Consider the following 12,645-nt stretch of genomic DNA (forward strand, 5'->3'; position numbering starts at 1 on the left):
GGGATTGCAGCGCAAATATTCAGTGTTGGAAAAAAAAAAAAAACCAAATGCAAATAGAATGTAAGCTGGAGGATTGGGAAGCTATCATTGGTCCAGGAAAAGAAACTGCCATACCCTCCAACATTTCTCCAATGAAAAACGGATGTACTATTCAATAGTAACAACAACAACAACAACAACAACAACAATATTTATACTCTGCCCATCCAACTGGGTTGCCCCAGCGACTCTGGGCAGCTTCCAGCACATACAAAAATATAATAAACATTAAACAAGCTCAAATGTAGTCAGTTTCCCAGGAGAGTCTCCTAAAAAAGTGGCCCAAGGACCACTTGGAAATTACTGGGGTTTCCGGCAGACCACTTAATGATTTTTCTGCCTGTTGTAGCAGTTACAATGTGCTGTAGGTGCTGTGTGATATCCAGTTACTCTTGATTGATCCTTTTGTTCCTTACGTTGAATTTTATTACCTCGCCATTCAGATTTTAAGTGTTTTTCACACACCTGCCCCGCCCCACCTGGATGACCACTGGCGTTCCACAGACTACCATTTGGAAACCCCCGATCTAAGCGCTTCTCTTGGCTTCCTAAAGCTCCTTAAAGGCCGTTTTGTAAGAGGGATTGTTGCGCGATGAAGCTGCACTTTGTGTGGCCTTTGTCTGATGCCCTCCAGTTTAATGAGATTAAGGGGTTAGAGCCAGATTTAAGGGCTAGTTAAAGGATATTCCATGCTCTCCAAATGTAATACTTGGCTGTTCAGCACTGATTCACAGACAGCGCCGGCAGAAAGCTAAGATCCTCCCAGACTGCGAGTGGTTTGGATTTCTCTTGCGGCACATTTCACTTTGCACTAAAGAAAATGATCAGGGAATGTCTCCTGCTGTGTGTGGCCCTGATGTGTTGTGGCGGCTGTACTGAGGGCATCCTCCAGTCCACACTGGTGTTGGATATGGCAAAGCTTCTGCTGGATAATTATTGCTTTCCCGAAAACCTAGTGGGGATGCAAGAAGCCATCGAGCAAGCCGTCAAGGGCGGTGAGTTCTGGGACATTTCCGATCCCAAACTTTTGGCAACTGTTCTGACAGCTGGGGTGCAAGGAGCCCTTAACGACCCACGGCTGGTGATTTCTTATGAGCCCTCAGCTCCTGTTGCCCCCAAACAAGACGCAAAGATTTCTCTGACCTCGGAGCAGCTCTTAAATCTCATCCAACACACAGTGAAGTCTGAGGTGCTGGAGGGCAACGTAGGCTACCTAAGGATCGACTCTATCATCGGTCAGGATGCTGTGGAGCAGATTGGGGCTTTCCTGGTAGAAAAGGTGTGGAAAACCTTGATGGAGACATCAGCTCTGGTCCTCGACCTGCGTTACAGCACCGGAGGGCAGGTTTCTGGCATCCCGTTCATTATCTCTTACTTGTACAACGAGGAAAGGGTGCTGCATGTGGACACCATATACAACCGGCCATCCAATACGACCGTGGAAATCTGGACTTTGCCGAAGGTGCTGGGTGTGAGATACAGCAAGGAGAAGGACGTTGTTTTGTTGATAAGCCAGCACACCACAGGGGTGGCGGAAGATGTGGCCTATATCCTCAAACAAATGCACAGGGCTATCATAGTGGGGGAGAAGTCAGCCGGGGGCTCCTTGAGCATCCAAAAGTTGCAGATTGGGGCTTCCCCATTCTACATGACAATTCCCCTATCCTGCTCTGTGAGCCCCTTGAGTGGAAACGGGCAAAGCTGGGAAATCAGTGGCGTGGAGCCATGCGTAGCTGCCTCATCAGAGCAAGCTTTGGAGAAAGCCCTGGGCATCATTTCACTACGCAAAGCTATCCCTGGCAGTATCAGCCTCTTGATGGGTATCCTGAAGGACAACTATTCCGTGGTAGACCGGGTCCCCACCCTGCTGACGCATCTCTCCGCTTTCGACCACTCTTCCATCCTATCGGCAACTGAGCTGGCTTCCAAGCTCAACGCCGAACTGCACACTGCGTCGGAAGACCCGCGTCTATTCTTGCGGGCTGCCGCCCCGGGAGAATTTGCAGCTGCGCCAGCCGAGGAGCAGGTTGCCATGGCTACCGACCTACCCAACGACGAGCAACTCATGCACGCCCTGGTAAATACCGTGTTCAAGGTGTCGGTACTGCCAGGCAACGTGGGCTACATGCGCTTCGACGAGTTTGCTGATGCTACGGTGCTGGTCAAGCTAGGGCCCTACCTCGTACGTCAAGTCTGGGAGCCCCTGGAAGCCACAGACAGTTTGATCATGGACCTACGGTACAACATCGGAGGCCCCTCCTCAACCGCTGTGCCGGTGTTGCTCTCCTACTTCCAAGACCCTTCCGCTGGTGCTGTGCATTTCTTCACCACCTACGACAGGCGCACAAACCAGTCGCAGGACCACAACAGCAGGGCTGAAATGCTAGGCAAGCCCTATGGAGCTCGGCGGAGTGTCTACCTGCTCACAAGCCACCACACGGCCACAGCCGCCGAGGAGTTTGCTTACCTCATGCAGTCCCTTGGCCGTGCCACCCTGGTTGGCGAGATTACAGCAGGTATCTTGACCCACTCGCACACCTTCTGCATTTTGCAACTCAGTGAAGGAGCAGATTGCGGCCTTCTGATCAATGTACCGGTCGTCTCTTTTATCGACAACCACGGGGAGTGTTGGCTGGGTGGCGGGGTGGTTCCTGATGCCATCGTGTTGGCTGACGAGGCTCTTAAAAAGGCACAGGAAATACTGGCGTTCCACAACGGCATGGGAGTACTTGTCGAGGAAGTAAGGCAGTTGCTGGAGGCCCACTATGCCATACCAGAAATGGCCACCAGGATCAGTGGCGCCCTCCATTCCAAGCTGGCCAAAGGCGGGTATCGCTCAGTCGTGGACTTTGAGACCCTCGCTTCTCAGCTGACCAGTGACCTTCAAGAAACCTCTGGGGATCATCAGCTGCACATCTTCCACAGCCACGTGGCGCCGCCTCCAGAGGAGCACTCTCCCGACAAGATGCCCACTGCCGAGGAACTGGCTTACCTCATCAAGGCTCTTTTCAAGGTGGACGTGTTGCCAGGCAACGTGGGGTACCTGCGTTTTGACATGATGGCTGAGGCGGAGACGGTGAAGGCTATTGGGCCACAGGTGCTGCACATGGTTTGGGACAAGTTGGTGGAAACGGAAGCTATTGTCGTCGACATGCGCTACAACACAGGCAGTTACTCCAACGGAGTGCCCATTTTTTGCTCCTACTTCTTTGACGCCGCTCCTCAGCGACACCTGTACACAGTTTTCGACCGCAGCACCTCTCAAAGTACCGAGGTGTGGACTTTGCCCGAGGTGACCGGCAAACGTTACGGCTCGGCTAAGGATGTCTATATCCTAATTAGCCACATGAGTGGCTCGGCTGCTGAAGCACTCACTCGCTCTTTGAAGGACCTGCATCGTGCCACAGTAATTGGAGAGCCCACGGTCGGGGGCTCGCTTTCAGCTGGTAATTACCACATAGGCAGCAGCCCGTTGTACGCATCGATCCCCAGCCAAGTGGTGCTCAGTCCAGTCACTGGCAAAGTGTGGAGTTTGTCTGGAGTGGAGCCCCACGTCACCGCGCAGGCTCCAGAGGCCTTGGCTTCAGCCCAGAAAATCATTGCCTTGCGCGCCAGGTTGCCCAGTGTGCTGCAGACCGTGGGCAAACTGGTGGCCGACAACTATGCCTTTGTCGATATTGGGGCTACAGTGGCAGCCAAGCTTGCTGAGCAAGCCGCCTACAGAAATGTCAACTGTGAGGTGGAACTGGCTGAGAAAATGAACGCTAACCTAAAAGCTCTCTCTGGAGATAGGCACCTCAAGGTCACCCACATCCCTGAGCATTCAAAGGACCACATCCCAGGTATCATGCCCATGCAGGTAAGTTCCTATTCGGGGTGTGCTACCTCTTTGGTTTCTGCCACTCAAGGTGACTCCTTCATCCTGCCTCATGGATGGGCCAGCCCTGCTGGCAAATGTGGCAAACGTGTGTGTATGAGTGTGTGTGTTTACTTTGTCATCCTATGGCATCACTGAACTTTCTGCTACCCTGCCACGTTATAGAGTATTAGTGGCAAATCATGTGTATTATTATTATTATTATTATTATTATTATTATTATTATTATTATTTCATTTCTATACTGCTGTATATTTTTAGGGGGGATCTCAAAGCAGTTTACAACCTACATTAAAACAGCAAATAAAACAATTTAGAATGAAACATTACTGAAGGAAGTCGAATATAAAGTATACATTTAAATACAATTAACATTCCTTCAGACATAATTAACAGGAAACTAAAATATTATCCTGAACATTAAAAAAAAAACAACTACAGAGGAGGTCAACTGCAGAATCCACATTTAGCAGAGCAAAGTTAACCAAAAAAAATCTTAAACATTTCAAAAGAAAGCATGACTAAGTGAAGTCAAATATAAAAGGCACATTTGAAACAGCACAACTAGCAAAATAATAAGTTGCCCTATTCTCTCCACAGTGTTACTATCCCTTTCTACAGTTTGTTTGTTTTTAAGACGAAAAACACTTTTATTGTTGCCCATATCAGTTTTTTGCCCTTCCTGTTGTTCAGGGTGTGTCATCCCACAGTTACAATTTAGGGCCAAGCTAGATGTATGCATTTAGCATACCGTATTTTTCGCTCTATAAGATGCACCAGACCACAAGACGCACCTAGTTTTTGGAGGAGGAAAACAAGAGGGAAAAAAATCTGAATCTCAGAAGCCAGAACAGCAAGAGGGATCGCTGTGCAGTGAAAGCCGCAATCCCTCTTGCTGTTCTGGCTTCTGGGATAGCTGCGCAGCCTGCATTCACTCCATAAGAAGCACACACATTTCCCCTTACTTTTTAGGAGGGAAAAAGTGAGTCTTATAGAGCAAAATATATGGTAATTTCTGAGCAGAGCCTCCTGCACTCTGAACATGCACCTGTTCGGACTGCATGACCTGTACTCTGCAGATTCTAAACACAGACTGTATCATTGCACATGCTCTGTTCAAAAGTCAGAAGCTGCAAGGAACATGTGGGCATATCAGGGCAAGTGATGGCAATCTTGTCTCAGTTCCCCAGTGTAACAGATTCTCTGCTGAGGGTTGCCATAGCTCAAAAAGTAAAATTCCTGACACCTGCAAAGTCACTGAACTTTTTTTTAGGAAACCCCCAAAATTGTTAAGCTTATTTTTGGGAACAAACCCAAATTTTTGAGCTTTTTTGGGAGGGGTGGACTAACCCAAACAGTGATTTTTTGCTTTTTTTTAGCTGTTTCCTCTGCTTTTTCCACTGTGTTGCCATACATCCGGGTTTTCCCTGACCTTTTGCCAATTCGGCAAAAATCCCCCAACACCATTTGTGCACCTGGTGACCAGGATATGTCAGGGATTTTCCTGACATATGGCAAGCATACAACTGCTGCAATTATCTGCATGCCTATTTAAAAGCAAATCCCAGGGCAGGGTGCAATTTAAGGTACCATGGATAGGCTTGGGCGGTATAGATCCAGAAGCAAAGGTTAGCAGTATCTAAGCAAAACTGTCTTTCTTTGTTGATAAAGTCATTTGTTGTTGTTGTTTAGTCATTCAGTCGTGTCCAACCCTTCGTGACCCCATGGACCAGAGCACGCCAGGCACTTCTGTCTTCCACTGCCTCCTGCAGTTTGGTCAAACTCATGCTGGTAGCTTCGAGAACGCTATCCAACCATCTCATCCTCTGTCATCCCCTTCTCCTTGTGCCCTCCATCTTTCCCAACATCAGGGTCTTTTCCAGGGAGTCTTCTCTGCTCATGAGGTGGCCAAAGTATTGGAGTCTCAGCTTCAGGATCTGTCCTTCCAGTGAGCATTCAGGACTGATTTCCTTCAGAATGGAGAGGTTTGATCTTCTTGCAGTCCATGGGACTCTCAAGAGTCTCCTCCAGCACCATAAATATGCATAATTATTCACAAGTGAAGAGAATGCACAACTTAGTAACATATGTCCTCTGATCATCTATAGGGTCTTGTGGGTAATCATGGAGGTCCATCTCTCGGAGGCTACAGCCCGTGATGACTTTATTTATTTATTTATACATACATACATACATACATACATACATAACCCGCCCATCTGGCTGGGTTTCCTCAGCCATTCTGGGCAGCTCCCAAAAGAATATTAAAAACACGATAAAAAATCAAACATTAAAAACTTCCCTAAACAGGGTTGCCTTCAGATGTCTTCTAAAGGTCAGATAGTTGTTTATTTCTTTGACATCTGATGGGAGGGCGTTCCACAGGGCGGGCGCCACTACCGAGAAGGCCCTCTGTCTAGTCCAGTGGTTCTCAACCTGTGGGTTCCCAGATGATGTTGGACTACAACTCCCATCATTCCTAGCCAGCATGATCAATGGTCAGGGATGATAAGAGTTGTAGTCCAACAACATCTGGGGACCCACAGGTTGAGAAGCACTGGTCTAGTCCCTGAGTCTGCAGGTTACCTACACTAATAAAACACAACGTCCAATGTTTGCCTCCATGGTTTGTTCTTTAACACAAGAAAGCAGCCTTAACTTAATAGGTTCAACAGATAGCCGTGGTTCATTTTAAAGATATTATTATTGCAGGTTTCTACACATTCATTTAAAATTCTGATTTCTACTTACACCAGGTTTGCGAGTGCGTGAGATGCTTTTACTGTAACTGAGACGTTTTCGCATTAAAATGCATATACAGTGGTACCTCAGGTTAAGTACTTAATTCGTTCCGGAGGTGCGTTCTTAACCTGAAACTGTTCTTAACCTGAAGCACCACTTTAGCTAATGGGGCCTCCTGCTGCCGCTACACCGCCGGAGCACGATTTCTATTCTCATCCTGAAGCAAAGTTCTTAAACTGAAGCACTATTTCTGGGTTATCAGAATCTGTAACCTGAAACGTATGTAACTCAAGGTACCACTGTATCTGCTCAAGTTGCTGTCCCGTCATGGTTTCTGACCATGGGTTCAGAGTACAAGGAGCACCCAGCAGAGAAACAATATTTATTTATTCTCATGTATATTACCCCTTGGGACACGGGTGGCACTGTGGTTTAAACCACAGAGCCTAGGAATTGCCAATCAGAAGCTCGGCGGTTCGAATCTCTGCGATGGGGTGAGTTCCAGTTGCTCAGTCCCTGCTCCTGCCAACCTAGCAGTTCGAAAGCACGTCAAAGTGCAAGTAGATAAATAGGTACCACTCCGGCGGGAAGGTAAACGGCGTTTCCGTGCACTGCTCTGGTACGCTAGAAGCAGCTTAGTCATGCTGGCCACATGACCCGGAAGCTGTACGCCGGCTCCCTAGGCCAATAAAGCGGGATGAGCGCCGCAACCCCAGAGTCGGTCACGACTGGACCTAATGGTCAGGGGTCCTTTTTATATTCCCCCTTTCCTCTAAGGAACGGACGCAGGTGGCGCTGTGGGTTAAAGCCTCAGCGCCTAGGACTTGCCGATCGAAAGGTCGGCGGTTCGAATCCCTGCGGCGGGGTGCGCTCCCGCTGCTCGGTCCCAGCGCCTGCCAACCTAGCAGTTCGAAAGCACCTCCAGGTGCAAGTAGATAAATAGGGACCGCTTACCAGCGGGAAGGTAAACGGCGTTTCCGTGTGCGGCTCTGGCTCGCCAGAGCAGTGATGTCACGCTGGCCACGTGACCCGGAAGTGTCTCCGGACAGCGCTGGCCCCTGGCCTCTTAAGTGAGATGGGTGCACAACCCCAGAGTCTGTCAAGACTGGCCCGTACGGGCAGGGGTACCTTTACCTTTACCTTTTTCCTCTAAGGAACTCAAGGTGGTGTATATGGTTCTCTCCTTCCCACCACTTCAGTCTCACAACAACCATGTGAGGTAGGAATGAGGCAGGCTAAGAAACAGGCACCGGCCATCATGGCTGAGTAGAGATTTGAACCTTGGTCTCCCCTAGTTCTACACTCTATTCAACCCTGGCTTAATTTCAGTGAGACTAGGAGCCATGATGTGCTCAAGATCTCCACCACCTTCATTCATGTGACGTTGCCTTTCTATGTTCATCAACCTATGTTCTTCAAACCATGGCAGATCCCTCCTCCCGAAATGTTTGAAGACCTCGTGAAGTTCTCCTACCACACCAACGTGCTTGAGAACAACGTGGGCTACTTGAGGTTCGATATGTTCAGCGACTGCGATCTTTTGTCTCAACTCTCTGAGCTGCTTCTGAAACACGTTTGGGAGAAGATCGCCCACACAGATGCGCTAATCATAGACCTGAGGTAACTGCTAGACCAAAAATTATTAGGGACTGGATGAAATCAACGAGGAATTAATCATAGTTTTCTTTTCTTTCTTTAAATGTTAATGTTTATTTGATTTTTTCTAAGGTTAAAACAAATTTACGTCGCATACATCGCTCACTTATATTTTTCTTGTTGACTTCCACTCCTCCAGCCTGGATATTTTTATTCTTATCCTTAATTGCTGCATTAAACCCCCATCTTGTTATTTCAGCCCACCCACCCACCCCCCGCTTATATCTCAAATCCTGCTCACTAGTTCATATCGCTAAAATACTTTGACAGTCTAATAAAGGCCTCCAATTTTCCATAAACAATTTGTCATGTTGATCTGTTACATTTTACAATCAATTTTGCCATTTCAGCATAATCAATTAATTTTATAAGCTGTTCATCTTTGGTTGGAATCTTTTCGTCTTTCGGCGTGTATAAGATTCTGTAGTTGCTGCATATGCATAAAAATAAAAAATTAGCCAGCTTCTTCAGAGCTTCCATCCCAATTATCCCTAGCAAAAAGGCTTCGTGTTTTGGGGGATCAGCAATTTAAGGAATTAATTGTAATTTTCAAAATGGAACGTACACAGTAAAAGTGTTGTTTCTCAAAGCTTCAGATTTAATCTCTTTGCCCCTTAACCACTTGCATGGGTGCAACTGAACATTTCAAATGTCATATGTGCAGTTGTATGGCAGCAGGCTATAGATTCGGACCTTCATAGTGAACCTGTGATGATGATTGTGATAATGACAATGAAAATGACAATGACAATGACAATAACAATATTTATTTATTTATTTATACATACATACATACATACATACATACTCTGCCCATCTGGCTGGGTTTCCCCAGCCACTCTCGGCGGCTCCCAGCAGAATATAATAATAATAAAGTGATAAAACATCAAACATTAAAACTTCCCTAAACAGGGCTGCCTTCAGATGTCTTCTAAAAGTCAGATAGTTGTTTATTTCCTTAACATCTGGTGGGAGGGCATTCCACAAGGCGGGCACCATTGCCAAGAAGACCCTCTGCCTGGTTTCCTGTAACCTCACTTCTTGCAGTGAGATAACCACCAAGAAGACCCTCGGTGGAGTTTCTCAGTGTCTGGGCTGAATGATGGCGGTTGAGATGTTCCTTCAGGTATACTGGGCAGAGGCCGTTTAAGGCTTTAAAGGTGAGCACCAACACTTTCAATTGTGCTCAGAAACATACTGGGAGCCAATGTAGGTCTTTCAGGACCAGTGTTATATGGCTTTGGTGGCTGCTCCCAGTCACCAGTCTGGTTGCTGTATTCTGGATTAGTTGTAGTTTCCAAGTCACCTTCAAAGGTAGCCCCATGTAGAGCACATTGCAGTAGTCCAGGCGGGAAATAACCACTCTGGTGAGAGAGTCTGCCGGCAGGTAGGGTCTCAGCCTGCGCACCAGATAGAGCTGGCAAACAGCTGCCCTGGATGCAGAATTGACCTGCGCCTCCATGGACAGCTGTGAGTCCAAAATGACTCCCAGGCTGCACACTTGGTCCATCAGGGGCACAGTTACCCCATTCAGGACCAGGGAGTCCTCCACACCAGCCCACCCCCTGTCTCCCAAAAACAGTAATTCTGTTTGTGATCCAGATTCCCTCCCTTCACTGAATATACATGTGTTCAAACCATGCAGCACATTTTAGAAAGTATGTCTGCCTTGTCCCTCAGGTTGAACCTTATGTGATCTGGGCTTTCCTCCTCTGTTTAGATATAATATAGGAGGCTCTTCATCTTCCGTAGCTGCTCTGTGCTCCTATTTCTTTGATGAAGGACACCCAGTTCTTCTGGACAAGGTCTACAACAGACCCAATGATACCACCAGAGACATGTGGACCCTTTCGCAGCTTACAGGTGAGAACAATTATACTTTTGGTTAGTAGTTGTCAATAGATTTCCTGATACCTATATTAGAAAGCCACTGACAGTGTGTAATTTGTGAAATGTCAGAACGGCTGAAAGCATGGATCATTGTCAAGCAGTTCTGATTAAGAAATGGAGTGACGCAATGAATACACGGGGAAACAGTGTTTAACACTTAATTTTTTGTAGTGTTTGAAAATGGGGTGTTACTGGGACTTGACCACTGAGTGTGAGGAAAGTGGGAGAGCTAAATCCTCAGGTCAGGAGGGACCTGGGAAGGCACCGAAAGCTCCCCACTGGGTAGAGCAGTTTGTATTTCCTTCTGCATCTTCCTCAGGGGTTCGGGTTGAGGATGACATTACTCTCGCTTCAGGCAATTGCCTGGTTCTGGCTGTCTGTGTGGCCTTTCTCAAAGTGCACTTTTTCGGCCTTAATTTGCAATCTGTAGAGCAGAAGGAATAGCCACTTGCTTTTCAGGATCGCTGTAAGCAGAAACAAGATTCATATAAGGCACTTCTAAAATTGAGACACTATGGACTCAACTACATTAGTCGAATTATAACGTTATAAATGCGTTATAACACTGTGGCACCAGATGGCGCTGTAGAGCTGAAATGGAAAGTCAATAATAATTTCCATTGTGAGCTTTTACAACTTTCCCCCATAGCGTTTTTTTATAGCTGTGTAGATCCAGCCTATGTAAATTAAGTAAGGATTTTAATTTTGTGGTTGATTTTGAACCCTTGAGGTCTTATTACCTCTTATTTCATAGCTGCAAGAAGGAGGGTAGCCAATTGTAGGGTTGAAAGGGACCAATGTACTAACCTACTGCATGTTATCTTGCCTCTTGAAGGTATGAGATACGGTTCCAATAAAGGTCTAGTCATCCTCACCAGCTCTGTCACTGCCGGTGCTGCCGAGGAATTTGTGTTCATCATGAAGAGACTGGGCAGAGCCTTCATCGTTGGGCAAAGGACCAGCGGGGGTTGCCTCCAGCCCCAGACATACCACGTGGATGGCACCAGCCTCTACCTCACCATTCCAACTTCCAGATCCATCATTTCCATGGATGACACCTGGGAGGGTGTGGGCGTTAGACCTCACATGGAAGTTCCCCCTGAGGTGGCACTCATCAAGGCTAAGGAAATGTTGCGGCTCCACAGGTCCAGCTAAACTAGAGGTCCAAAACCAAAGGCCCCATGGGAGCAAAAGGCAGGAAGTGAAAATTAGGGGAGGTGAGTGTTTCATCCCGGCAAATCTGTCCCAGGCCTCTGCTGTCTCAAGGATATCACTGACCCAGTCCCAGTTCTTATGAGAAGTCCACAAAGGGGGAAGAAAGACATGCAGAAGAACACCCCAACCCAACCCACCCACAGGTTCCTCTTTCAGACCCAGGAAGGCCTGAGCCCACACAATACACACAGAGTAGATGGCTAGGAGCAGCCGGAGCTCTGTGATTACTCGAGTTTGTGTATGTACCCTTCCACTTCCACTCCGATGCAAATTTTACAGGTCACACCACCCTGAATGTCATCCCTCCTCACTGGTGTACACCCCTTATTCGTCCTTCCTGATTCAACGAGTGGATTCGTGCAATCTTGTACACGCGTGAATCGTCGTGAAGAGAGATGCTGATTCCTGTAGGGGTTATTCAGAAGTAAAATGTGAGCCAGTGTGGTGTAGTGTTTAAGAGCAGTAGACTCGTAACCTGGTGAACTGGGTTCGCGTCTCCGCTCCTCCACATGCAGCTGCTGGGTGACCTTGGGTCAGTCACACTTCTTTGAAGTCTCTCAGTCCCACTCACCTCACAGAGTGTTTGTTGTGGGGGAGGAAGGGAAAGGAGATTGTTAGCCGTTTTAAGATTCCTTCGGGTAGTGATAAAGTGGGATATCAAATCCAAACTCTTCTTCTTCTTCTACCTTTGCCACCAAAGAAGTCCTATGCGCCTAAGCAGAAACTCATCAAACTGAAGGCAATATTGTATGTGTGAGCATACATGTGGGGGCATGCATGCATGCAGACAACCTGTGAGAGTAGATGCTCCTGTCTGGGGAACTCCCAAGAAGCTCCTTGCATCTGATTGCAGATCTTCCTGACATGGAGCGTCATTCTCGTGTGTTTGCGAATGTTCAGGCCGCTTGAATTGGTTCTGAGTTTTACTGATTACTAGGCAGTGAGAAGAAGAGAGCACCTGAACAAAGGAAAGATTGTGCATTTTCAGAATGATATAAGCATAGGTAGGAAACCATTAACACTCCACAATGAAACGGAGGGAACTGAGCCCAGTTCCTCTCTGTTGCATGGTCTTTCAAGCTCTTATCCTTTAAAGGATCGCAGAATCCTACAATCGCAGAGTTGGAAAGGACCGAAAAGGTAATCCCACTGAAATGCAGGAATCACCGCGCTAAAGAATTCCTCACCCAACCTCTTCTTAAAAACCTCCAATGAACCAGAGTCCA

General features: G+C 47.3%; 1 protein-coding gene across 1 annotated transcript; it reads left to right on the forward strand.

Annotated features, from left to right (window-relative positions):
- Window positions 1-765: 765 nt before the first annotated feature.
- RBP3 (retinol binding protein 3) lies at window positions 766-11,823 on the forward strand. Its single transcript, XM_081911699.1, has 4 exons — window positions 766-3,898; window positions 8,088-8,278; window positions 10,035-10,177; window positions 11,040-11,823. The coding sequence occupies exons 1-4, from the start codon at window positions 860-862 to the stop codon at window positions 11,357-11,359; spliced, it is 3,693 nt and encodes a 1,230-aa protein (XP_081767825.1). The 5' UTR covers window positions 766-859; the 3' UTR covers window positions 11,360-11,823.
- The last annotated feature ends 822 nt before the right edge of the window (window positions 11,824-12,645 follow it).

Source organism: Podarcis melisellensis (genome assembly GCF_964234715.1).
Source record: "Podarcis melisellensis genome assembly, chromosome: 5".
In the NCBI taxonomy this organism is placed as follows: Eukaryota; Metazoa; Chordata; class Lepidosauria; order Squamata; family Lacertidae; genus Podarcis; species Podarcis melisellensis.